The sequence below is a fragment of the Onychomys torridus genome, chromosome 11, assembly GCF_903995425.1.
Source record: "Onychomys torridus chromosome 11, mOncTor1.1, whole genome shotgun sequence".
NCBI lineage: Eukaryota > Metazoa > Chordata > Mammalia > Rodentia > Cricetidae > Onychomys > Onychomys torridus.
In genome coordinates, this window is record NC_050453.1 from 2826209 (window position 1) to 2853414 (window position 27206).

At 46.9% G+C, this 27206-nt stretch overlaps 1 protein-coding gene and 1 non-coding gene across 2 annotated transcripts in view; one reads left to right on the forward strand and one right to left on the reverse strand.

Moving 5' to 3' along the window:
• Hhat (hedgehog acyltransferase) overlaps window positions 1–27206 on the forward strand; it is a 266168-nt gene that overhangs the window by 15604 nt on the left and 223358 nt on the right. The window contains exons 2-4 of the mRNA XM_036202504.1: window positions 4875–5004; window positions 16054–16119; window positions 25496–25611. Of these exons, the coding sequence (XP_036058397.1) occupies window positions 4914–5004; window positions 16054–16119; window positions 25496–25611 (273 nt within the window). The 5' untranslated portion in view covers window positions 4875–4913. The remainder of the gene's footprint in view (window positions 1–4874; window positions 5005–16053; window positions 16120–25495; window positions 25612–27206) is intronic.
• Window positions 18461–18576, reverse strand: LOC118593603. Its single transcript, XR_004946271.1, has one exon. It is a non-coding gene; the product is annotated as a U5 spliceosomal RNA (small nuclear RNA).

A 27206-nucleotide genomic window follows, 5' to 3' on the forward strand; every position in this document is an offset into this window, starting at 1 on the left:
CAGTCACCTGGTACCAGGACTTCAAGAAAAGCCAAAAGGCGGGGACTGTGCTAGAGAAACAAAGCCTCACTTGCGGGATTTGGCCAGAGTGAAGAAGCAGGAGGGTGGCTTACCAGTCGTCAGTGGTGGATAGAGAGTCCCAGCGATCCATCGGTTAGGTGGGAAAGTAGGCTGTCACCGGAGGGCGGACCAGGTTCCAGGGTCCCAGCACGTCTCAGACTGCCAGGAGAGCCTATGTGAGTCACAGCACCAAATGCATTTTAAAAACGACGGGAAGGCGTCACAACAGGGCCCACATGGGAAGTTTATTGAGGGAAGGGGAGAGAAGGGGGCAGAGTGGAGGAAGAGAAAGAGATGGGAGGTGGGCAAGACCTGCCTTTTATAAGGAAACAGCAAATGCGCAGAGGGGGTGCTCTTACTGACTGCAGCTGAGGACGCATCCTGTCAGGACCCCAAGGGCAGGCCAGTACAGATGCCTGAATGCTCACAGTTTGGTTCCAGACTTCGTGTCCACTTCCCGTGGAGGGCCTAAATGGTAGGCCTCCCTGCTGATGGCCAGTGTTTATAGGATTCTTGGGAACTTTTAGATAATTAAATATTCAGTGGGACCCTTCTGTAACATCGGATCATCTGTGTCTGGCTGTGATCCAAAAATATTAAATGGGAAATTCCATAAAGGAACAATTAGCTACTGTTAAATTGTGTACCATTCTGAGTGGTGTGAAAATATGTCCACTGCACAGAGGACATAGCGCCCCCCTCCAGTGGGTCCAAACATCTGCACTCCCCCACCTTGTCCCTTAGTAGGCATAGTTCCTAGATTAACTGTCACAGCCTCGGGTGCTTGTGTTAAGTAAAGTAACAATGACCCCAAAGCGTAGGACTGGCAGTTCAGACATACCGCTAAGCAGCCCCACGCTGTTTGCTTTCAGAGACCAGCTGAAAGCTCCTAATAAGGCAAGAAAAGGAGTCAAAGTGGAGCTGCCGAGCTCTGTGGTAAAAACATCTTCTATTCATGAAATTGTCAAGAGGGGAAAAGCTAAATCTATGCTTACTTTGCTCTTGCATCTCACACTGCAGAAGTTGTCACAGCCATGGTGCATGTAAGTGTCCAGCAGGAGTCACAGCCATGGTGCACATAGACTCAAGTACAATGGGAGAGGCATCCAGTCTGTGGCTTTCTAGGCAGGACATGACGGTACAAATGACCCTGACTGAAAATAGCATGACTTAGAATTTTTTGAGTGGTACTGAGTACTTATTTTAGCTGGGGTTTACTGGGATGGGATGCCCTCTACAGCCAAGGGTGCCCGTATACAGAAGGTTCCAAACTGTCTGCAGTTACCGGAATGCACTGGGTGGGGCTTGGTTTCTTTTCCTGTTGATGGGATAAAACACTCTGACAAAAGCAACTTAAGGAAGAGTTTATTTTAGCTCACAGTTCGAGGGAAATGGCCTATCATACGAGGGAAATCATGGTGGTAAGAGCGTGAGGCTGCTGGTCCTGTTGCATCTACAGTCAGGAAGCAGAGAGAAGTGAATGCTGGTGCTCAGCTCACTTTCTCTCAGGGAGTGATGCCGCCCACTTTTATGGTGGGTATTCTCAGCTCAATTAACTTAAACAAAATAATCCCTGAAAGGCATGGCCAGAGGTAATCCAGTCTAGATAATCCGAATTGGCATGGCCAGAGGCTAAACTAGTATAGATAATCTCTCCCAGGTGTGCCCAAAGACCATTTACATGCTGCCCTGAGCGTGGGAGGCCCAGGCTGAGCATGGAGGAGGAAGAAGAATGGCCCCAAAGAAGACTTGAGGGCTGCCAATTGCTGGAAGAGAAGCAGGAGCGGGTGGGATGGCTGTGGCCAGGTGAGACGTTTTTAGTTGGATTAATTCTACTTTGGGCTGTGGATAAGTAGGCTGGCAATGCATTAAATCCACCAATTAGTAGCTGCCTACATTTATTGAGTGCTTAGGGCTAGCCCTGGGTTAAGCAGTTGACGTATAACTCATTCACCAGCCTCATGAGGAACTGTAGCTGGGACCTGGCTGTCTTCCCATGGTGTTGAACCAGCACATGGCAGGCAGAGTGGTGGCTCCTAACAGGGTTGGATGCTGGCATTTGTCCCTAAGCTGTTGGGTGGAAGCTGTAGGGACCAGATCCAAATTTTAGATGTGATGGAGGAGACTGTCCTATGGCTTTTCTGATAATTATTAATACTATGTATCATTGTGTATGTGAACTCCATGCATAATATAGCTAAGATGATGTAAGGTTATAATGCAGCAAAAACAAATGCTATAAAAATGAATTTTGTACTTTGCAGGGGGTAAATCCTTCATGCAGAGGCATTATTCAAGATAGAGTATCTTCTGGGACTGGGAAGAGAGGAGGGAGAGGTTGGGAATGTAAAATAAATAAATATTAAAAAAAAGATAAAGTGTCTTTGAAAAAGTATGTCTTCTAGTGCTTTCCTTTGACATACAAGGTATGTTCGGTTATGCACTTTTGGGAGTACTTTGCAATTCCCTAATCTTTCATGACATGAGACAGGTGTCTAGTCCAACTCCAGTCTTCCATGACAGGAGAAATACTAAAATACCAACAGAAAATTCCCTTCCACCACAGGAGAGATGGCCCCTCTGCTCCTACAGAATTCCAGAAACTTTTCTAGGAGACGGCTGTAGTAAAGAAGGAGAAATGTGTGAAATCAGGGTCCTTGAGAGAACAAAGGCCATCATTACTCATGGGAGAAACCAGACTACTCTTCCTGGCCAAGGTCTTGGTCATGGCCATAGGTGTGCTGGGTAAAGGGACACTGGCTTCTGTCCTCATGGCTTATGAAGGCCCAGATTGCCTTTCCTTCCTATCTCTTGGAAGTCTGAGAGGAATTTGTGTGTAGCAGGTTCCAAGTCAGGCTCTGAGGAAAAGGGATTCTATGCATGAGCCTGCACTGGGCTGGCTGTGGCTTTGGGAAGAAGCAGGGCTTGACCTGGGTTTGGTCTAGGACATAGTGGTTCATTTCGATTTGGAAATGTATGTCTGTTTGATGTATAGTGTGCTGTTTGGATGTGAGTATCTTTTGCGATGTATTAAATCCAGACGACTCACATAGCTGTCACCTTGCATGTTTTCTTACCCGGCTTGACTGAAATGGTAACATTTGGATCACTTGCCCCAGGACTTGGTCACTATGGCTTTACCATTTGCTTCCATGACTGTGACCTTCTTAGACTCCACAAATGTAAGATAGAATGTTTGTCTTTAGACCGGGCTCAGTTCTTCCAGATTATGAGGTATTATCACTTCTGTCATGTGTAAAATGCTCCCTCTTCTGCCCTTCTCTACCACACTGGGCCACCAGGGAAACAAAATGGGAAAATGGAATTCTGGTCCTAGCTTTACTGTTCCTGATTAGAAATGTTTGCTTGGAACTTAAGAATTTGTACTGTTTAACTTGGTGCCCACTATAGCATGGGTTAAAGACGTATGCATAAAAGGGCTTAAATTTAGTTAACTCTTTGTTGCTTAGGGACACTTGGGGTCATTTAATTTGTAGAATTAAAAAAAAACTTATTTATTTATTATATATACAGTGTCCTGTCTGCATACATGCCTGCCTACATGCCAGAAGAGGGCGTCAGATCTTGTTATAGGTGGTTATGAACCACCATGTGGTTGCTGGGAACTGAACTCAGGACCTCTGGAACAATAGCCAGGGCTCTTAACCTCTGTGCCATCTCTCCAGCCCTAATTTGCAGAATTTAGGACTCAACTTTCTGTTATCTTCTCTGACACCTGGAATGTAGACTTAGCTTCCATGATAGAGAGTGCTGGACCAGTGGAGACTTGACAGCCAAGAATTATGTCTCTGTTTCTTGTCACAGTTTTGCTAGATGTGCCAGGATAGTTTGGGGTGAGGTGGTCTGTGGAGTCATGGACTGGGATGCCTTCTCCATTGTCTTCCATATAGCTTTCACCTCTTGACTCAAGGGGACTCTCCCAGTTTTGGTTAGCATAAGGGAGGAAAAGAAGAGGTTACCCACAATCTTACCCTCCTTTACTCATGACGGGGATAAACATGGCATCATGTGTGGAACTCAGTGTTCATGTGTCCAGGTTAAAAAAAAAACCCAAAAAACAAACAAACCCTGCCGGGCAGTGGTGGCACTCACCTTTAATCCCAGCACTTGGGAGGCAGAGGCAGGCGGATCTTTGTGAGTTCAAGGACAGCCTGATCTACCGAGCGAGATCCAGGAAAGGCTCAAAGCTACACAGAGAAACCCTGTCTCAAAAAACCAAAAAACCAAAAAAAAAAAAAAAAAAAAAAAAAGAAACCAAAAAAACCAAAAAAAACCCCTAGTTCCTTTTTGAGAAAGGAGGCTGATTATGTGTAGGAGAAGCAAGAAAGGGAAGAGGAAAAGAAGAGAGAGGAGGAAGAGGAGAAGGAGGAAGAGGAGGAGGAGGAGGAAGAAGATCAGAAGGTTAAACCATCTGTGCTTTCCTGTTACTTGGACTTTCAAAAGAATTATCACAGTCCTTGTTTTTCACAAGGGGAGACAGGTGTGCCACACAAGGGAATTATTTGATGTGTTCTGTGATACATCTAGGGAGAAACCTAGGCAAATGGGGAGTGTGTGTGTGTGTGTGTGTGTGTGTGTGTCTGTCTGTCTGTCTGTCTGTGTCTGTCTGTGCGTGTGTGTTGGATGTGGGAAGGGGTAAGTACGGTCAATGAGAACGGGGGTTTGTTTGGTTGGGATTATGCCAGTGTCACCTTGAAAAGTGAAGGTCCTTGGGAGTGCCAGCTAACTCGGTTGACATCAAGAGGCCAATGTCCAGTGTCTCCTCGGTGCCAGTTTGTCTCTTTTCCTCCTAGAGACTCTCCACGCTGCACAAGGAACCAGTGACTCCAGCAATGCTGCCTAGATGGGAACTGGCTCTTTGCCTGCTTGCCTCCCTGGGCTTCCATTTCTACTCTTTCTATGAAGTTTACAAAGCCTCCAGAGGTAAGCACTCCAAGGCTTTCCGATGCCCGTCAAGAAAGAAGTGGGGTGGGAGTGTCCGAGGTGGAGGATTCAAGAGGACATCCCCATGGCAATGTGACCTGTGGGCTCGTTTTCCCAGGTGTGTGCACTTGGAGTCCGAGGCAGAGCCCAGGATTGTCTCTCCTGGTTGTTTATGTGAGCCTGCGGTTGTCATCTCCAAGAGCTGCTGCTTTTCTTGTTGGTGCTGGGAAGAACCTCTGAGCACATGACCTGCCACTGAGCAGTGTCCCCAACCCCTGACAACAGTAGGAACCTTTGATCCAACTTCTCTGGAAGGGATTCAAAGCAAACTGTTTTTCTTTCAACAGCTTCCTTTGCAGGCTTATTATCTCAGACACATGAGGAGGTCTGAGGTGTTAGCCACTCCCACCCCTTCTGTTTTTTCTTTCTCTTTATTTCTTTTATCTTGTTGTGTTGTCCAGGTTAGCCCTACATTCCAGGATTTCCTGCTTCAGCCTTTTAAGTAGCTTGGGGCTACAGAAATGTGCTGTCCCTAAGCCCCACTTCCAGAGTTTAATTTTTTTCCCCTGTCTTAGGAACTGAACCCAGGATCTTGTATCACATGCTAGAAGCATTCTACCCCCAGGCCACCTCCCCATCCCTCTCTTTTACTTTCTATTTTGAGATAGGATCTTGCTAAGTTACCCACATGGGTCATGAAATCTCTTGGTGGCCCATGTTGGCTTTGAACTCACAGTGGTCTTCCTGCTTTGACCCCCTGAGTAATGGGATGGCAGGTGGAGCCACCACACAGGCTGCTGAGCAGGTCTTTAGGAGGAACCGGAACTGGGAGCTGGCTCTGTGGGTAAAGCGCTTGCCTGGAGTGGCTGATCACCTAGATTTGGTCCCCAGATCTCTTCACAGAAAGGTGGAAAGAGAGAACTGACTCCTGAAAGTTGTCTCCTGACCTCTGTGTGCACACCACAATGCACAGGAGCACACACATACACACAAATATAATAATAATAAATATAATTTAAGGGGACCTTAGGCGCTAGCCAGATAGCAAAGAATGCTGAGGACCCGTGGACTGAGATGGGGTTGTAGGCTGCAGATAAGCTTGCATCTGCCACTGGGATGAGACAGAACACAGCGTGGTAGGAGAGCCACAAGTCACTCAGCAGAGCTGGGGTGCAGAGTGATGGGTCATGGGGAGAAGGTCTAGGAGTGTAGGAGTGTGACAGCTGTTCAGGTCCACTAAGAGATTTGGGCTCTGTCTTTTAAAAAATTACTTTTTAAAATTTATTTTATGTGTATGGTGTTTTGCCCCCATGACATGCTTGGTACCCACGAAGGCCAGAAGAGTGTGTTGGATCCCCTGGAACTGGAGTTATAAATGGTTGTGAGCTGTCATGTAGGTGCTGGGAATTGAACCCAGGTCATCTGGAAGAGCAGCCAGTGTTCTTAGCCACTGAGCCATCTCTATAACTTCTGAAGGCAGGGGAGAGTGGGGAGAGTTGATGCAGTCACTGAGAATGGCTGACTGGGGATTGGGTTGTAGCTCACTGGTATACTTAGCATTTGTCAGGTCCTGTTCAACCCCAGGACCGTAGTACAGTGCAATAGCAAAGAGGTTCTGGGCAGCCTATCTCACCCTACAGCTCCCCAGGGTTGACTTTGCTGTCCATTCTCCATGTTGGCCATTCAAGGGAGTTGAGACTGGCCAAGTAGCTTCATTCTTTCCTGGAGCCTTGAGCTTTCAGAGACAGTGTAGAAGGAGCTCTAAGTCTGGCTTCACCCTGCACAGACTCTTTAGCTAAACACAGTGAAATGGAGTGTCACTCAGAAGTCAGGCCTGGCAGCAGCAGGTCCCTCGGTCACATGGAGTCTAGTCAGCCTGAGATGCCCTGTTCCTCCGCCAGTGACTCCTTAGAGGTGGCCCCGCCTTGTGTGAGGTCACTGCTCTAGCTGTAGCTCTTACGTTTGCCTTTTGCCCAGCAGGAAAGATGACGAGAAGTGACGTTACCTTCTCCTTTCAAAAGCACGACCCAAAGGTTGCTTCTGTTGTATTTGTCCACATCCCATCCTCTAGCACTAGTCCTGGGTTCTCACTAGCTGAGAGAGCAGCTTGGAGAGGTTGTCTTGGTGGGGAGCCATTTATCCAGTGCACTATGGTGCCCTGTTGAAGCAGAAGAATGGAAGGATAGATTTTGTCAGTGCGCGAGTGTCTTCCCTAGATGGCTGCATTTTACCAGTGAGTCAGTCTCTTCCCTAGATGGCTGTCTTACTTGTCTTTTGCTACATGATAAGCTTTCTTGAAGTTTTGTGATTTAAAAATAATAACTGCATTTCTTATTATTCACTATTGTATGAAAATTTTCCCTTTGGGAAAGCTTTTTTTTGTTTTGTAGTAGTTTCAGGTTTGTGGCAAAACTGAATAGCATGTCCAGAATTCCCAAATGCCTGAGTTTCTAGTTTGTGTCTGTGTCACTTTCTGTCAGTGTCCAGTACCACAGGGTGCATTTGTCCAGTTGAGTCTGTCTGGCACAGCATTGTTGGCCAGTGTCCTCAGTTTCCATCAGAGCTCTAAAGTATTGTACACGTTGTGGATTCGAGAAGTGTATAGTGATATATGTCCATTATTAGACCATGACACAGCAGTCTATCCGCTCAGTCCTGTCACTCATCCCCCCCAATCTCTGGTCTTTTTACTGTCTCCATGGTTTGCTCTTCCTAGAATGTCCTGTAGCGAGAGTCCCATAGTTTATAGTCTTTTTAGCCTGGCTTCTTTCTTCTAGGGAGAAGCGTTGAGGGACTTAAATGTGTTCCACTGCTCAGCAGCTCTTCTCTTTCCTGTCTCCTCTTTCTTTTCCCTTTTGGAAACAGGTCTCATGCAGCATTAGACTGGCTTTGAATTTTTTATGTAGCTGAGGATGACCTTGAACTTCTGGTCCTCCTGCCTCCACTTCCTTGGGTGTTGAGATGGGAGATGTGGGCTGTCATTCCCTGTTCATGTGGTGCTGGGGATCAAACCAGGGGTTAGGTTACAACTCTTCTTTTGAGCACTGTGTAGTATTCCAGTGTCTGGATTACTGCATTTGAATTGTCTGTTGACCACTGAAGGACACTGTAGTTACTTCCAAGTCTTGGCAGCACACACGAAGCCCCTATAAGCAGTGGTGTGCAGGGTCTCACACTGGTGGCTTCTTACCTCACTTGTGTTCTAACCGATGCCATTGCTGATCCTGTGGCAAGCGTGGTTTTGTAAGGAACTGCCCATGTTCAGCTTTGCATCTTAAGACTCAGGAGAGGTGGGAACACTCACCTGGAACACAAGGGAAGATATTCCCCATCATGCATCTCGCATTTTGCTTTGTTTTTGGACAAAGTCTCACTGTATAGCACAAATTGGCCTCAAATTCATGATCATCCTCCTGCCTGCTCTCTGTGCAACACCATTCCTGGCCTACCTTGAACCTGAGGCTTGACTAAGGAGCCTTGCATGAATGCCCTTCTCTAAAACAGGCCATCTGTTTTTGTGGCTCTATCAGTTTAATGTAAGCTTCTCTGAGGACCAGAGTGGTCATTGGGGACAGCTGTCGGTGATGAAGCCCTGGACGGGCCATCCGCCTCTTCTGACTGTATGCCCTGCTGTTCATGCTCAGGCTTTCTGGTTCTTGTGTGCGTTTTGACTGTCTGTAGACCTCTCGGGATCTGTCCATTTTGTGTGGTGCTCCAGTTGGGTGTACCATGCGGTGTAGTCTTAGGTTTGTCTCCTTAGCCTTTCCTTCTCTGTGAGTTAAGATGTTGACGTCACTGCTCCTCTCCTCGTTCTGGCCCCAGCCCCCACCTCACTATATATTTTATTTCTGTCTTCTCTCTCTCTCTCCTGTCTGTTTTCCTTCTCCCCCCCTCCCCAGTGTCTTTTTCTTTCTTTGATTAGCTGTGCTGGGTGCCCACGAATCTCCCTCTGTTAGATCACTCCGTGGTCTTTCGCGCTTTCCGGTACATCAACTTCCGAACATATTATTTCTGTTTTCCTTGTTTCTTGGGTTGCTTTGTCCTTTTTGTGTTGACTCCATGGGTTGGAGGTTGTAGCTCATTCGTTTCCTAAGGAATGTGTTTGTATCTTTGTATATGTCTGACTGCTTTTCCCACGAGGTTTCCACAGTAGGAGTTATAAAGTGAAACTACACTGTTCTGCAGGTTTCAAAAAAATTATTGGCTGGTGTCATGCCTTAGTGGTTAAAAGTGTTGACTGCTCTGTCAGAGGACCCAGGTTTGGTTCCCAGCACCTACCTTGGGGGACTTGCAACTGCTTGTAACTCCAGTTCCAGGGATCCAGACCTCTTCTGGCCTCCAAGGGCACCTGCATGCATGGTGCACATAAACTCATGCAGTCTCTCTCTCTCTCTCTCTCTTAAAAATTCTAAAACAAAGCCTGGTGGTGGTGGCACATGCCTTTAATCCCAGCACTCGGGAGGCAGAGGCAGGTGGATTCTTGTGAGTTCGAGGCCAGCATGGTCTACAGAGTGAGATCCAGGAAAGGCGCAAAGCTACACAGAGAAACTCTGTCTCGAAAAACCAAAAAGAAAAAAAAAATCTAAAACAATATTTATTTGTAGTTTGTTGGAAGCAAGGTCTTCTACAGCCCTGTAGCCTCAAACTTGTTACATATGACTTTGAACTCCTGATCCTCCTGCCTCTACTTCCTAAATTCTGAGATGACAGGTATGTACCACCATGCCTGTTATTATTTTTTTTCTGGGGATTGAGCCCAGGGCTTCATGTGTACTGTGCAAATAGTATATGGAATGAGGTTCATCTCAAGCTGGTTTTTGTGGTTTTGAGACAGGGTTTTTCTATATAGCCCAGGCTTGCCTTGAATTCCTGACAATCCTCCTGTTTCAGCAACCACCACCCCCGCCCCCACCAAGTTCTGGAATTACAGGCATGTACCACCATGTCTGGTTCTTTTATTTTATTGTTATTATTTTGTGAGACAGGATCTCATTGGGTAGACCTCGCTGGCATGAAACTTGCTTATGTAGACCAGTAGTCCTGGGCTGCCAACGAACATTTCCTAGCAGTGCCCCGTGATGTAACCTGCAAATCAACCATCCATCTCAGAGGCCCTGGGTAGAGGCTGTGTAAGCAGAGGTAGCCCTCCTCACCAACAGTCCACTGAACACCACTAACCATTCCTGGCTGGACTGCAACATGGTATGGGTAGTGCTGGACCCACAGACTGCTGCCTGTGCATCTCACTGACCTGTCAATCATCCTTGCACCCTGAGGCACTCTTTTGAAGCTTCTGCTTTGAATTTAAGTCTCTGGGAGAGGTGCACCCCACCCCCAAGCATGTGCATGAGTTGCTCCTTCTTTTTCAGGTCTTTCTTAGCTCTCCTAACTGGTCTACTTTTTCCAGGGACAGATTTGAAATTGTCAAGATTCTCCTACCCCATTCAGAGTGTTGTTAGGGTCGCACTGCTCTTGGGAACTGGCTTGTCTGTGTTTGGTTTCCTTGCTTCCACCTGGGGTTTGGGTTTCCTCCTGTGGGTTCACTCTCTGTCTTTGTGACAGCTCCTTCAGAAATTCTTTTTGATATTTTGAGATAGGATTTATCTTTGTAGCCCTGGTTGTCCTGGAACTCACTCTGTAGATCAGGCTGGCCTCAAATTCACAGATATTCTCCTGCCTCTGCCTCCCAAGTGCTGGAATTAAAGGTGTGCACCACCACTGCCACCACCCTGAAATTCTTAATAACATTTCCTCGATCATTTTCCTTTCATGATTGGGTGGTTTTCCAATTATATTTTCCACTTGATTATATCTATATTCTATCTATAGTAAAGATACTTACATCGGTTCATCTGTTTTATACTCTAGCAATTTCCTGAAGTATTTCCATCCCACTGACTTATTTGACTCTTGCTCCCGCCCCGCAGGTAGCAGTGATGCTTTGCTCTCTCACTATGGTGTCTAGAACAGCGGAGCTGCTCTGTCCTGTTCTAGTTGCAGCCTTGGAGGAAGGCCTTGCAAGGGCTTGTCCCACCACTGGGAAATTCTACAATTTTATTCAATCATTTTCAAGTCATTTTAAAGAATCCTTCTAGTTCCTTTTTAAAAATTGGTAGTCCAGAGGCTGGAAAGATGTCTCTGTTGCATGAATCCTAATTGGTCTTAATAAAAACCTGGAGCCAGATATCAGGGTGAAAGCTGAAAGATCAGAGAAGCAGAGCAAGCCACAGCCACCACCTCTCACCTCACCAACTCCTCAGCCTGAAAGCACCTTGAAGAGCCAGTTTGTGTCTCCTCCCACCTCATATTCCTTTCTCTGCCCAGCCATATCACTTCCTGTCTCAACCTTCCTAGTGCCTCTATGTTTAATCTAGTGGCTTTTTCTGTCCTCTGATCTTCAGCCAAATTTTATTTGTTTAAAATATCACCACATGACTCCATGGTTAAGACCATTTTCTGCTTTTGCAGAGGACCTAGATTCAATTCCCAGTACTACATGGCAGCTCCCAGCTCCCTGTAACTCCAGCTCCATGGGATCCAATGTTCTATTCAGACCTCTGTAGGCACTGCACAAATATCCGTACATGTAAAACATAATAAATCAACTAGCATTTAAAATAAAAGTTGACAGTCATGGGAGATGACTCAGCTGAGGGGCTTAGTTCAGAGTCCAGAGGTATTTTTTAAGCTGAGGGTGGTAGTTTGTAATCTCAGCTGGGGGGACTTGGACAGGCAGGTCCCCAGGGCTTGCTGGCCACCTTGTCTAGCCTGTCTGACGAGTTCTAGCCCAGTGAGAGCCTTGTCTCAAAAGTAAAAATGGACAGTGTTCTTGAGGGACATCAGCCAAGGTTGAGTGTCCTCTGACCACTCACACACATGCACACTTATGCACATGAGCACGCACACGCACACATGCTGAAACAAACCCATGACAGAAAAAGCTGCCAAGCATAAGGGTTGAAATGTAATCAGCGCATCAGATGATAGAGGATTTTGTTTTTTTTCAACCTGGTAATGCTTTTCTTTTTCTTTTGAGGGAATCAAGTTTTCTGGAGCAACCTGACTTCCACTCTGCACCCACCCTGGCCATGGTGTCTAGACTGCTATTCTCAAAGTTGAAATAAGAGTCAGTTTCGGAGTGTCCCTGGCCAGACCGCCGTTTTAGCCTTGGAGATTTTGGCACTGCATTCTGCCTCTGTGTACAATGGGTGCCGCCCTCCTCGTGAACCACTGTAACTATACCTGAAATCTCTGTCCACTTGGATCCTCTTGTCAGCTTGCCAAGGCCCAAGTCTCCTCCAAAGTGGACTGATTGAAAAGTTCCAAAATTCTGGCATGTTATTGGCATGTTTCCATTTTCCTTTTTAAGGCAGTTTGATGATAATATCTTCCCAGGTCACGGAGCTCTTCAAACAAGTCATGTGTCATTGTCTTAGACTGTTCAGATACTGCACACACCTCACCTCCCTGTCTTAAGAAAATGTTCAGATTTATCCCATTAGCAGGTTTATTTTCTTTCTCAGTGAACAGTTTTGACTTAGCTAAACTCAGCAGCTTTTCTGTTTCCTGTGGCAATCATTTTCTAATGAACAGTAGCCGAGTTGGATCCTGCTGACCCCACAGTCCCAGGCATGTCCTGCAGAGATAGCCTCTTACTGACGTTTGCATAAATGGAGTTCTGCTCCCCTGAGTTGAGTTCTCACGTTGCCTGTTTTCCTTTCTTTCCAAGTCAGTGATCTGTTGCTAAAGTTTCTTTAAACAAATGGTAGCACCTGGGGATCTGAAGAGCCATTTTCATGGTGCAAAGTTTCTGTCTGACTCGCCACCTCCAGTTTCTGGTTTTTATGTAGCAGCTGGCTCTCCTTTATGTAGAGTAGGGTACGGCTGTAGTCAAACACACTTGCCCAAGCTTCCACTTCTCCCTGCAGGCGCGGCCATTACTAATCTCAGATGTGAGTGCACAGCAGCCCTTGTGAGTGGACCTTTTCTTTAACACAGTTCAGGCAATGCATCAACCTCTCACAGGACAAGGGCTTGGCGAGGGGGCGATTACTTCCTGTTATAATTAGAGAATTTGTTAGCAATCAGAGTGGTGAATCCAGAGAGTTCATTCCATGGTGAGGGGAAAAGGCAAGGGGTCCTGTTCTTGAACAGGTGGCCTTACCCTGGGAGCTTCCTGAGGGTGTGTGTGCCACCAAAGGGCCTTTGTTTAATAGGGCCCAGTGATAGGACCTAAGTGCTTTTGCATTGTTCTCACAGTGATAGTCAAGGCTCCCAGTGTGCTAGATGGCAACCTCCTCATGCACTTGACCATGTCTGTCACTCATGACTTTCCCACAGGGATGCCAGATCTCTCAGTCTAGTCCTTTCCAGGCCTGCTTTGGTGTCTCCTGTATTGATTCTGGTCCTTAAGGTATGTGGTCCGGGAACATTATGCCAAGCATAGCAACATGGTGGTTGAGAAAACAGCAAATAATGTGGAGTTTCTTCCTCATTCACTACCCACCTTATTATTTCAAGACAGTGTCTCTCACTGAACCTCTAGTTTTGGGGCCCCAGCTTCTTGGTCCTGTCCCTGCCTCCAGTCAGTGATTTGTGCTGGCGATATGACCCTCCCCTAACAGGGCTCCATCAGCAAGTGGTCTAAGAAGTTCAGATTTTGGGAGGAGTGGCCTTATTGGGAGGTCTTCTTGCAGTTTGCTATTTTGCATCCTGTTTACAGATCTTATTTGTTTATATTGGGTTATTTGTGAGTCACATTCTCATTCTCTGAGAGGGAACTGGAGGAGGGAAGAAGCTCTGGGCTTCAAGTGTCATGGAAAACCCACTTCTTATCATGTACGTCTTTGCCATAACATAATCTGTTTATGAATGTTTGAGTGTGGCTTGCCATTAAGTTCTTTTGCTAGAAGCCCATCTTTTCTGTTCCCTTCCATGTTTCCATTTATTGCCACAGTCTGCCATGTTCTCTTAGGGAAATAAGGTTCAGTGGGAGCTGACTGGAGTTTTTCAAACGCATAGAAACAGCAGGGCATGACGTGTGTGTGTGTGTGTGTGTGTGTGTGTGTGTGTGTGTGTGTGTGTAATGACCTCTAAGCACCTACCCCCAGAACTACTATAGAATTTATAGGGTGAAAGTAGGTTAGTGGTTGTAAGTGAATGACTTACACAACAGCTCATTGGCAGGGATTAAAATGCAAATCTAGCCTTTAGTAGGTAGATGGGAATCTGATGTAGCCTTTTGTGAAGGGGGAGAATAAGGAGCTGACTGATAACCAGGGCTCTCGGGTGGAAATTGCTCTATTTCTAATGTCTCAGGCCGTGTTTTGGGAAATGGAACTGGACCTAGCAGAGAGTTGTCTTGGCTGCAGGTCCCCAGTGGCATGAGGAGTGGCCGGCCAGGCTCTGTCCTCAGTGGTGTAGGGGATTTCTAGGTTTGGTCTCTAGTGGCATGGAGAGCTCCCAGGCTTAGTTCCTAGTGGCATGAGTGGCTTCCAGACTTTGTCCTCAGTGATGTGGGGGATTTCCAGGCTTGGTCCCCAGTGGTGTTGGGGTGGGGGGCTCCCCAGACTCCGTTTTCAGTGGCATGGAGGAGTTCCAGGCAGAGGGCCTCTGTCCTTTTGTGGTAGCTACTTGTTTAACTGCATTTAAGTCACAGAAACAGGCTGTCAAGAGAGCGGTATGAGCTCCCAGAAGTCCAGGTGTCCTCACAACGTCTCGAGGGCTGCTGCTCTTCACGGGCAGATGTCTTGCAGCAGGTTCTCAGCATCTGCTCTTCACTGAGCAACTCGATTTTGCAGCTGTGAGCTTTTAGCTAATTTTAGTCTGTCTGGATGGCGGCTCACGTCTGCGATGCCAACACTCAGGAGGCTGAGGTGGGGGTTGCTGTGAGGGCGAGGCTCAGAGTGACATACATCTCAGTCTTTGTTGCTACTGTGAAGGACACTCAGCCTTAAGAGAACCACCTTCTCCCTTTTTTGCTGCTATTGTTCGGTGATGAGGTCTCAGCTTTGTTGTATATGTGTTCATGTTGTACATACATGCAGTAGTCTATTGTACTGGTCACCTATAAGCATGCTTATTATCTTGACATTCTATTTTCTAAACCTTGTTAGCTCCTGTCATATAATTTTGTGATGCCACTCCAGTTTTGAGTCATGGTCTGTGTAAAAATATTCCATACCTGAACAGCCTCTCAAGTGTTGGGATTATAGTGTTGCGGAAGTGCCTGCGCTACCACCACCCGTTTACCATGTCCGAGCACGGGGCTGTGGATCAAAAAACAGAGACAAAAGACAGCGGGTCATTCGTGCCAGGGGATGCCGAATGCTGTTTATTGAAGAAGGGAGGGAACCTTAAATACAGGCTTACAGCACAATGGAGGAACCCTGGAGGGCAGAAGTTTGCTACTGAATATTCTACATTCTTGCATCTAAGCTGTTTACACCAAATGCGGATCCAAAAGATATTCAGGAGGGTGGAGACCAGCAGGGAATCAGCATAGGGAGGACATCAAGGTCAAGGTCAGGCAAGCAGGGCAGCAGTTACCCAACTTGGGAGTTCCAGGGCACTACATTATAGATGTGAGTCATTCCCAAGACAGTCTACAACTATCTAAAAGCTCAAAGCTGAAAATCGAGTTGCCCAAGAAAGAAGAGATGCTGAGAACCTGCCATTGCATACTTGTCCATGAGGAGTGACAATCCTCAGGACTCTGTGAGGACACCTTGCCTGCAAGGAGCCCACACCCCACTCTTTGGACAGCCTGTTTCTATACAGCCAAACCTTGCAACCTTCCCTGGCTCCTCGTGTTGAGTACTTTTCTCTCATGAGCTCTCTCTCCCTTTGTGGCCTTTATCCAAGGTGAGAGCGACTTTTCTATGAGCCATCCCTGGAACTGAGGTCACAACATAGGGAAGGAATTATAGGGATATGGCAGGCCGGTCTGCTGCCAGGTTTGCAGGATGTATTTTAACTCTTTGGGTCTTTCTGCTATTTACACCCAATTTAGTTAAGGTGTGATTAACAAATATTATTTTTTCTTATTAGAGCATGAAGATGAACTGGACCAAGAATTTGAGCTGGAGGCAGACTCTCTATTTGGAAGATTGAAGAAAGGTATGTGGTGGATAGTGACCAGCCTTCAAATGTTTAAAACCTGCCAGTGTCTTGCCTTGCTTTGTGTGATGGAAGAGTACACTGTGGCAGACTGGAGCTGAGTGCCTTTACTGTTGAGAAGGTAGAGCATGTTGTATTGGACAAGGCCTCAGACTTGTGTTATGTTCTCATTTTCTGGAAGTGCTTGGGTACCAGCTCCTCTTCTTCCACTGGAGGGAAGCTGGGTTCCCCCTTTGCTTCCACCAGGACCTCTATGTTAGTCAGTGTTTTATTGCTGTGAAGAGACACCATGGCCAGAGTAATTCTTATAAAGGAAGGCATTTAGTTAGGGACTGGCTTATAGGTTCAGAGGTTAGTTGATTATCAAGGAGCATGGTGGCATGTAGGCAGACACGGTGCTGGAGAGGTAGCTGAGAGTTTTATATCCTGATCCACAGGCAGAGAGAGAGACTCTGTGCTTTGCATGGGCTTCTGAAACCTCAAAGCCCAGCCCCATTGACACATCTCCTCCAATGAGGCCACACCTCTTAAGCCTTCTCAAGTGGTGCCAGTCCCTGATAACTAAGCATTCAGATATATGAGCCTATGGGGGCCATTGTTATTCAAACCACCACCACCTCCTTCCCTAACAGGACCCCATGTCACTGTTGCCTTGAATGGTGGGAGGAGGGTCAGGGTAAGTTGATGGTGGGCTTCAAGCCAAAGCCACGTTTGAACGGTGTATTCATTTTTCTGTTTTCAATTTTTAAGTATCTGAAGTGCTAAAGTGTTTCAGTGTTTAAAGACTGTCACCCCACACTTCACTTGTACTCCATGTATGTAGTGTTTCCATCCTGAGCCCGGATGCTCTCATGGGCTGGCTTTGGGCATAAAATGCCACCTAGTCTTCTGAATTCCTTATTTCCCGACAAGTGTTTAGAGGCAGTCCTTTCCAAAGTGGTGCTGTCCGCCCTGTCCCTGAGGCCTGTGCTGCAGCAGTTTCAGGTTCTAGACTTGCAGCAACTTTACTTCAGCTCCCTACCTCACTCACCAGGCTGCCCAGCCCTTCCTCCACTCTGGCTGTACAGAGGTGTTGTTTTGGATGCTAGGCCGGTGTTGGCCTTGCCCTGTGTGGGGTGTCCTTTCCAGTGTTTGTTGTTCTACACACTGGATAGTTCTGTGAAAATTCATATGTGGCTGGGGAGACAGACAGCCCAACCAGTAAAGTCCTTGTCACACAAGCATAAGGACCGGAGTCAATTCCTTAGACCCTATGAAAAAAAAGCCGAGTGTAGAGCTGGTGAGAAGGCTCAGAAGGTAAAGGCACTTGTGCCAAACCTAACCACCCTTCAGGCCCAAGAACCCACACAGAGCAAAAAAACTGGCTCAGGCAAGCTGTCCTCTGACCTCTACATGTGAATATGGTACACTCACACACACACACACACACACACACACACACACACACACACACACACTTCCATACATATACACACGTTTACCTAGATATACCATGTTCACCCAGATACACGACCCCTAATACAATTGGATGTAAACTGGACTAGCATTTATGACACTTTTTCTGGATGATTATATTTCACGACAGCTCTTTTAAGAATCATTAGTAAGAATATAGGATTGGTAGCTTGTGCTGCTTATAAGATGAGGGAACTGGGGAGTTTTGTCCCAGTGGGATCTGGGAAGTCAGGGAGTTAGCCCCACGGGTCACCATAGACCCAGCGTTACTGACTGTCTTATAAAAGCACCACAGGGATTTTTTTTTTTTTTTAAAGCTGAGGATTGAACCCAGGGCAGCAAGCGCTCTACCACTGAGCTCAATCCCCAACCATACTCGGGAGGCAGAGCCAGGCAGATCTCTGTGAGTTTGAGGCCAGCCTGGTCTCCAAAGCAAGTTCCAGGAAAGGCGCAAAGCTACACAGAGAAACCCTGCCTCGAAAAACCAACCAACCAACCAACCAAATAAATAAAAGCACCACAGGCATTTCAGAGAATACAGAGTTGTTTACCAGAGGCAAAGACTCGGCTGAAGTGAACTCAGGGTTAGGTGCTGCCTCTTTTGTCTAGGATTTTTTCCTGACATTTCTCATAATGACCCACATCAAAGGTCCATGTGTATGTGGCAACCCCTGTGCTGAGACTCATCCTACTATGGCCTGTCACATTGCATATTGTGTAGGTGGCTTAGAGTGGGGTTAGAAAATTGGGAGGATCCATTTTACCACTGATGGGTAACTGCTCTAGGACAGTTCCTTAACTAAAAGGAGCAACAGAAGCCAAAACTAAAGCATAAGAAGTCAGTCATCACAAATAACCAATCTTATTTTGAGACCAAATTGTCAGCCTTGCAAGAGCAAGGCCTACAAAAAATTGGTAAAGACTCAGATTTGTTTCTCTCCACGGAAATCTTTAGTAAAAGGCGAAAGATTTATACGTTCTGAAGAGAAACCAGAGCATGTGGAGTCTGACTTTAGCTGTGTCTACTAGTAACTGCAGCTCCTAGTTCATTGACAGTGAGATTTTCACCCCCCTAGTAACTTCACACCACCCTGTCTATAAAGTAATCCAAGTTCTTTTAGCTAGATATGTTGAGTAATATTTGTATATACATTTATATTTTTTAGATTTCAAAGATTATATTACATGCAAGGAATTATGGGTATGCAAATGAGAAGTCTGACTCGCTGGTTTCCAGGTTTCACAAATACCTGGTTCACAGCAAATCACCGTAAGGGGGCGGAGTGGAGGGAGGTCTGGACTTACCCGTTCGGTCGCAGGCACTTGCTTGTATTTGTTGTTTATAGGGATTTGGAGTAGGATTTCTGTTTCTTTTCTATAAAATCTATTTATTTAGAAGTAATTATACACCTACAGGAGGTTGCAACGATAACAAAGCTTACTGGGAATTTCACATCTCTATAGAGAACTCTGCAAACGGAGGCACCCAGTCAGATGCACAGGCCTCATGCAGATTTCCTAATGGTCTTTGTGAGTGCCTATACAGCATTACCCTACGATCACGTGATCATGCGGTGTGCAAATCGTGTAACTGCAGCACCCTAAGTATAGAAGCTCGAAGACAGTGTCTAACCACGTAGCCCAGGCTGGCCTCAAGCGCATGGTAGTCTTCTTGCCTCAGCCTCCCAGGTGCTGGAATTGCAGGCATGTGCCACCATGCCAAATTCTCTGAATATCAGAGCCCAAGTGACAGGCTGTGGTCCCCAAAGGACTGGAGATGTTTTTTTTTCTCCATGTTATAGGGACACACACTGTCTCTCTGATATTTGGAGAGCTGGTATCATGATGTATGTAAATCAGTACCGTTAGGAGAGGTGTGAGTTTGTGTAATATGGTCTGTAGTCATTCTACTGTGGCCTCAAGTTAGCCATGTGACTGAGGAAGTCTTTGAACTTGAGATTTTCTTGTACCCCCTAGAGCAGTGTTTTTCAACCTTCCTAATGCTGTGACCCTTTAATACAGTTCCACATGCTGTGGTAACTCCAACCATAAAACTATTTTCATTGAGACTTCATAACTGTAATTTTGTTACTGCTATGAATTGTAATGTAAATATCAGATGTATGCCTCCCCCCCCCAGGGGTTGTGACCCACAGGTTGAGAACTGCTGCCCCAGACAGCGATGTCACAAGCATCACCACCACAGCTGTCTGAAATGACATATGTTGGGTTGTGATTCCCAACGTTAACATCAGCCTTGTTTGTGACTTACAATTCTTCTTTCCAAATATGCCTTGGAGAAAACACAGTCAGTGGGAAGACTGTGTGTGTGTGTGTGTGTGTGTGTGTGTGTGTGTGTGTGTGTGCGTGTGTGTGTGTGTTCCTGAGCTCATGCTGGAATTTAGGATTTCTTATTAGACATTTGATTCTGCTGTGGTTTGGCTATGGCAGGAGGATGTTGAAAGCTCGGTTCTTAGTGTGTCAGTGTTAAAAGTGACAGAACATTTGAGAGTGGGCGTGGGCTGGAGAGAGAGAAGGCTCAGTGGTTAAGAGCACTGGCTGCTCTTGCAGAGGACTCGGGATTGATTCCCAGAACTCACATGGGGGCTCACAGTCATTTGTTGCTTCAGTTCCAGGGTACCAACACCCTTTTCTGCCTCCTCAGGTTTATAGACATACATGATTGCTAAACATGTTTTAAAAAGGAAAGGATTGGGGCTTTTCAGGAGTGAACTTGACACAGCTCGGAGTTACATGAGGTTGTCTCAGTTGGGGACTTGTCTAGATCTGAGGGTCATTTTCTTGATTGCTAATTGTGTAGGAAGGCCCCGCCCACTGTGGGTGGTGCCATCCCTCAGCCAGTGGGCCTGGGCTTTGTAAGACACCAAGCTAACTGTGATCCTGGGTCAAACCAGTAAGTGGCACTCTTCCATGGTCTCTGCTTCTAGCTCCTGCCTTGAGTTCTTGCCATGGTTTCTCAGAATATAACCTGAGATGAAGTGGACCCTTCCCTGCCGCTCTTTTGGTTTGGTCATGGTGTTCATCACAGCAGCAGAGAAACTAGGGAGTGTCCTCAGAAGGTCTGGCATCTGTCCCTCTGGCATCTAGCTTTGTTCTGTGATCTCCCTAGTCACACTTGTTCCTGCCATCTACCATGAGGTTCTTAGGAAAGTGGGTGCAAGGACCTTGAACCTCCAAGCTAGGAGTGAAATAAACCTCTCTCTCTCTCTTTTTTTTTTTCTTTTTTGAAATAAAAGCACTCAGCCTTAGAGAGATTGTTACAGTAACTAATATAGACCTCTTCTCTATTAGCTTCAGGAATAAAGGGAAGGCTATGGAGCATATAAAGTGGGGAGCAAGTCTACCCATTTTAGGCTCAGTATATGTGGCCAGTACTACCAGTGTAGGAGCTCGGTGAGTGGAGATCTGTAACCAGGGGTTGTTGGAGGCTTAGGTCGGCAGTTGGGGGTGAAGATATTAGAGGATGTGACTGACATCAGTTAGGCCCTTCAGATGTAATTGCTTCTCTTGTGTATTTGTTTGTGTGCACATGTGTACTCATGCCTATAGAGGCCAGAGGTCCAGCTTGAGTGTCTTCCTCAGTCACATTCCACCTTGTGTTTTGAGAAGGTTACTTAGCCAGTGAACTCCAGGGATTCTCCTGTCTGGACCTCCCAGTGTGGAGGTCACACTCAAGCTGCCACACCTGTGTTTGTTTGTTTGTTTTTTATGTGGGTTCTGGGGATCAAACTCAGGTTGACATGTTTGCACAGCAAACCCTTTGCCACCAGAGCTGATGGATCCCTCTGTGAGGACTCCCAACTTCCTTGGCTGTGACCCCTGAACCACGTGGCCAGGCTGAGGCGGTGAGGGTGTTCGGCACGGTGCTGCCTGAGTTGGCTTTCTTGGTACCTACCCTCCTTGCCAGCCTCCTCTTCACCCTTGTGGTGGTGCAGGTGGCTCAGAAGAGACTTCGTGTCATAGAGAAGAAGGTTCAGTTCAGGAGCGTCCTGTCATTCAGTAGGGGGTGGCTGTTGGTTCTGGAAACTGTTAGCACTAAAGTGACTTAGTTTGAATCATTTTAGAAACGGCAAAGCAGCTGTCGAAAGAAATGTCTCCCAGTAACTGTTGGATGAAGGGTGAGCCCAAGTTCACCCAGAAAGCACCTCTTCTGTGCAGACTTCCTGTGGGACTCTCCTTCCTTTGTGGTCTTGTTTGCAGATTTATAGGCAGTCGAGGTGGGTTTGCTTCTTCTGCCAGCTTCCGGCTTGGGAACGTGTGCTGTGATCACACTAACGAAAGGCAACTGGTTGGGAAGCTGTACACTTCAGGTGATGGACCCTGTGGTGTTCAGTAAAGGGCCTCTGCCACTCTTCCTCCAGAAGAGTCTCACAACCATCATTATGTTCCTCCCCTTTCAGAATCATTGTTATGGACAGACAGGTGAGCAGCAAGGCATTCTGGGAAATGTAGTTTTCCACCTTCTAACCTAAGGCATGGAGTTGTGCTACAGAGGGCTGAAGTGGTGTTGGAACCATGTGTTGGTTAGATATCCATCAACAAAAACCACATAGTCATCTGCCATGACTTCTTTCAAAAACAATGTACATGTGTGCATGTGTATGTGCACACACACATTCTATGCACAGAGGTCAGAGAACGACTCACGGGAGTTGATTCTCTCCTGTCATACGGGTCCCTGGGGACTCGTTCAGGTCACCAGGCTGGCCAAGCATCTTTACTCACTGAGCCATCTCACTGGCCCTGTTGTCTTTTTGAGACAGGGACTCCTGTAGGCCAGACTTGCCTGGAGCTCTCTCTTCACATATGGGTGGAGGCTTGGGGGATGTCCCCCATCCACAGTGGGATGTCAGCTGGTGCAGCTCCCAGTCTTATGTAGAAGTGCTATCTTGTAGCATGTCCTGGACATCTGGCTCCTGCCCTGGGAGTGCTGGGATTACAAATGCTTGTCACCATGTCTGGCTTTTCACATGGCCCGGGGGGTCAACTCAGGTCATCATGCTTGTGCAGAGAGCACTTTTATCTACCACAGTCTTACTGGCCATGAGTGTGGTTTTTAGTAAATAGATGAAGTGAAGCATGATAGTTAACACAGGACAGGAAGTGCACAGACTCACAGTTATGAGCATGCGTATCGGTCACTTTCCTTGTTACTCTGACTAAATAACTATGAAAGGCTGCCTAGGGAAGAAAGATTATTTTGTACATTTGAGGTCACAGTTCCAGCTCGTCATGGCAGGGAGGGTATGGTGACAGGAATGTGAGGGGCAGGTCACATGATATCTGTAGTAGGAAGAAGGGAGATGAGAGCTGGTGCCCAGCTCACTTTCTCCTCCTTCTCCCTTTTTAGTTCAGCCTGAGAGCCCAATCAAGTGACAGTCCCATTCATTTTTAGGGTGGTTCTTTCCTCCTTGGTTCAGTCTTTCTGGAGAAGCCTCAGAGGCAGAGGCAGAGGCAGAGGCAGAGGAGTGTCTCCCAGGTGATTCCAGTTCCAGTCAGGTTGACAATGAGAATTGGCCATCCCTACAGATGACATATCTGAATACTGTGTGCTAGCACAAGTCTAAACTTTTGATGTGTGTGTGTGTGTGTGTGTGTGTGTGTGTGTGTGTGTGTGTGGTCTTATTTGGGAGCTCAGTCCTGGGAAGCAAATTGTCACAATTAGATTTCTGCTGTTGTGATAAAATACTAACCCAAAGCAACTTGGGGAGGAAAGGGTTTATTTCAGCTTATGCTCCACCACTGAGAGAAGTCAGGACAGGAACCTGGGGGCAGGAGCTGATGCAGAGGCCGTGGAGGGATGCTGCTTGCTGGCTTGCTCCTCATGGCTTGCTCAGCCTGCTTTCTTAGAGAACCCAGGACCACCAGCGCAGGGATGGTACCACCCAAAATGGGTTGAGTCCTCCCCCATCAATTACTAATTAAGAAAATGCACTAAAGGCTTGCCTACAGCCTGATCTTATGGAGACATTTTCTCAATTGAGGTTTTCTCCTCTTCAGTGACTTTAGCTTTGTCAAGCTGACAAAACCCTGACCAGCACACAAATGTTTTGTTTTAATAAAAAGCATGAAATTGCCTCCTACATTTCAGGTGTGATTAAACTCCCCCCTCCATTTCCGGTCAAGTGGGGCACTGAATCCTCCTGTAGAGAAAGGAGGATGTTCACCCTTAGCAGGCGTGGAAGGCCCCCTCCCCTCCCCACATAAGCTGGGTAAGTTTTGACCATCATGTGGTGCTGAGTTGCTCACTGGCCATGCTGTATGTTGTGGGCAGCCAACCTGTCTGCTCAGCTTCACGGTTGTGGCCATTGATTGGTTGAATTTCCTCATGTCCTCTCACCTGCCCCTGTGGCTGCCTCACAGACATGGAGCCAGGTCAAAGAGTGTTCTGCTTACAGGAGCTGCTCCAGGGGAGGGCGGGCACATTCTACAGTTATTCTGTGTAAAGAGTCAGCACACCCGCCCTACACCAATGTACTAAGTGTCTGATTCACACCTCTCAGTACACCCGCCCTATGCCAATGTACTAAGTGTCTGATTCACACCTCTCAGCACACCTGCCCTACACCAATGTACTAAGTGTCTGATTCACACCTCTCAGCACACCCGCCCTATGTCAATGTACTAAGTGTCTGATTCACACCTCTCAGCACACCTGCCCTATGCCAATGTACTAAGTGTCTGATTCACACCTCTCAGCACACCTGCCCTATGTCAATGTACTAAGTGTCTGATTCACACCTCTCAGCACACCTGCCCTATGTCAATGTACTAAGTGTCTGATTCACATCTCTCTTAATAGTGAGAAAGTGTCTTGGCATCAGTAGTGGTCTGAATGAAAATGGCCCCCATAAGCTCATATCTTTGAATACTTAGTCTCCAGTTAGTGGAACTGTTTGGGAAAGATTTAGGAGGTGTGGTCTTGTTGGAGGAAAGTGTGTCATTGAGGGCAGGCTTTGAAGTTTCAAAAGCCCATGCCGTTCATTCCCTGCTAGCTTTCTCTCCCCGTGTGCTATGGATCAAGATGTGAGCTCTTAGGCACTGCTCCAGCACCATGCCTGTCTGTCTGCTGCTGTCCTCTGTTACTTCATGGTCATAGACACTAACCCTCTGAAACTGTAAGCCCCAGATAAACTTTCTCATATATAAGCTTCCTCAATCGTGGTGTTTTATCACAGCAACAGAAAAGGTAACTACCACAGCGTCAGAGCTCATTCACCATTGTCATGTGACTTTGGATGCACGAGTTAAGACCCATTAGTCTGTTTTACCTTTTACAAAATGGGCTAACAAAACAGAGTTCCATTCTGGAAGACCAGTGTCCATGAAGATTCTGAGTTAGTACACCTGGAGAATTGTGGGGAGGTCAGGCTGGAGGGGACAGTTCAAGGTGGGTGGCAGGGTTGGAGTTCTAAGTGGGTAAATGCCATCAGACAGAATCTGGACTCCAGGTCACACGCATATTACAGTTCCTCTGGAAATGCCTTGTCTCCAGGTCACACACGTGTTACAGTCCCTCTGGAAATACCTTGTCTCCAGGTCACACACATGTTACAGTCCCTCTGGAAATACCTTGTCTCCAGGTCACACACGTGTTACAGTCCCTCTGGAAATGCCTTGTCTCCAGGTCACACACATGTTACAGTCCCTCTGGAAATGCCTTCTCTCAAGTCACACACATGTTACAGTCCCTCTGGAAATGCCTTCTCTCAAGTCACACACATGTTACAGTCCCTCTGGAAATGCCTTCTCTCAAGTCACACACATGTTACAGTCCCTCTGGAAATGCCTTGTCTCCAGGTCACACACATGTTACAGTCCCTGTGGCAATGCCTTGTCTCCAGGTCATACACATGTATGGTCCCTCCAGTAATGCCACCTCTTTTTCTTCCCTCCTAGGACCCAACAGACTTTGAGTGGAACTTCTGGCTGGAATGGGGGAAACGGAGCCTGGTGTGGCTCTTCCTTGGCCATTTGGCTGTGTCTCAGTTGGCCACACTGCTCTCAAAGAAGGTACGAGTCCATGTGTCATTTGGGTTTGGTGAAGAGGCCTGAGCTACGAATCAGGAGATGGGTATTAGTCTATGTGATTCTTCAGCTGAATGTGTCTTCCCATCTCCCGCTGCATTGACTTCCTTCAGATTATTTTCTAAAACCCTCCCATACAAAGGTTTCAGAGTGAGCTGACTCAGCTGGCATTCACTAAGATCATCCCTGGTGGAATGGTCTAGTGAAGATAGCTTGCTTGGGAGAATATGTGTGGCCTCGCAGGTCAGAGAGAGTGGAAGACATTGATAAGAAGTGGAGACAAATGGGTCTGGAGAGATGGCTCAGCATTTAAGAGCACTGGCTGCTTTTCCAGAGGATGTGGGTTCTGTTCCCACACCCACAGAGTGGTTTACAACTGTAGTGGCTAGTTTTATGTCAACTTGACACAAACTAGAGTCTTCTGATTGGAGGGACCCTCAATTGAGAAAATGCCTTATAAGATCCAGCTATAAGGTATTTTCTTAATTAGTGATTGGCAGGGAAGGTCCAGCCATTGTGGGTGGTGCCAACCTTGGGCAGGTGGTCGTGGATTCTCTAAGAAAACAGGAGGAGCAAGCCATGGAAAGCAAGCCCGTAAGCAGCACCCCTCATGGCCTCTGCATCAGCTCCTGCCTCCAGGTTCCTGCCCTGGTTGAATTCCTGTCCTGACTTCCTTCAGTGATGAACAGTGATGTGGAAGTATGAGCCAAATAAAGCCTTCCTCCCCAAGTTGCCTTGGTCATGGTGTTTCATCACAGCAATAGAAACCTTGAGAAAGACAATGATGGTCTGTAACTCCAGTTCCAGGGGATCCATTGCCTTTATCTGGCTTCACATGTGGTGCGCATATACACACATAGGTCAAAATCCATACATGTAGAATAACAATAAATCTTTTAAAAAGTAGCAACGGAGCTGGGTGTGTGTGTGTGTGTGTGCTGTCAGTGACATACTTGCTGTGTAAGCACAGTGTCCTGAGTTTGACCCCTAGAACCCACATGAAGAGGAGCTGGGCATGGTGGTGCTTGAAACACCAGCACTGAGGGGCTGGAGCCAGGCAGATCCCAGGAACTTACTGGCAGCCAGCCAGGCCGACATAGCAAGCTCCAGGCCAATTAGAGACCCTTAAAAAACAAGGTGACGGCTCCTGAGGGAAGATTGATCTCTGACTTCAAAGCAGATGTTTGGAAAGAGATTTCACAAGAGGCTGGAATGTGGCAGTTTCGCAGGGCTAGCTAGCTACCAGGGAGCCCAGGAGACTTCTAGGATGGCTCATCCTGTCACTTGGGACTGCCTGGCTTTTGCCCAGGACTTGGCCAATAGAGGCTTTTTGTTACCAGTCCCTAAAGTGAAGAATGAGCCTGTGTTGGGTTGGGGATTTAGCTCAGTGGTAGAGCGCTTGCCTAGCAAGCACAAGGCCCTGGGGTCGATCCTCAGCTTAAAAAAAAAGCCTGTGTTTGGAAATCTGCAAGAGAGACCCAGACCCAACCAGACTGGCCTGGACCAATCCAAGAGGCAAACACCGTTCTCTTGAGAGACTCAAGGAGGTGATGGAACTGAGGGCCAAAAGGCCCTGAAGG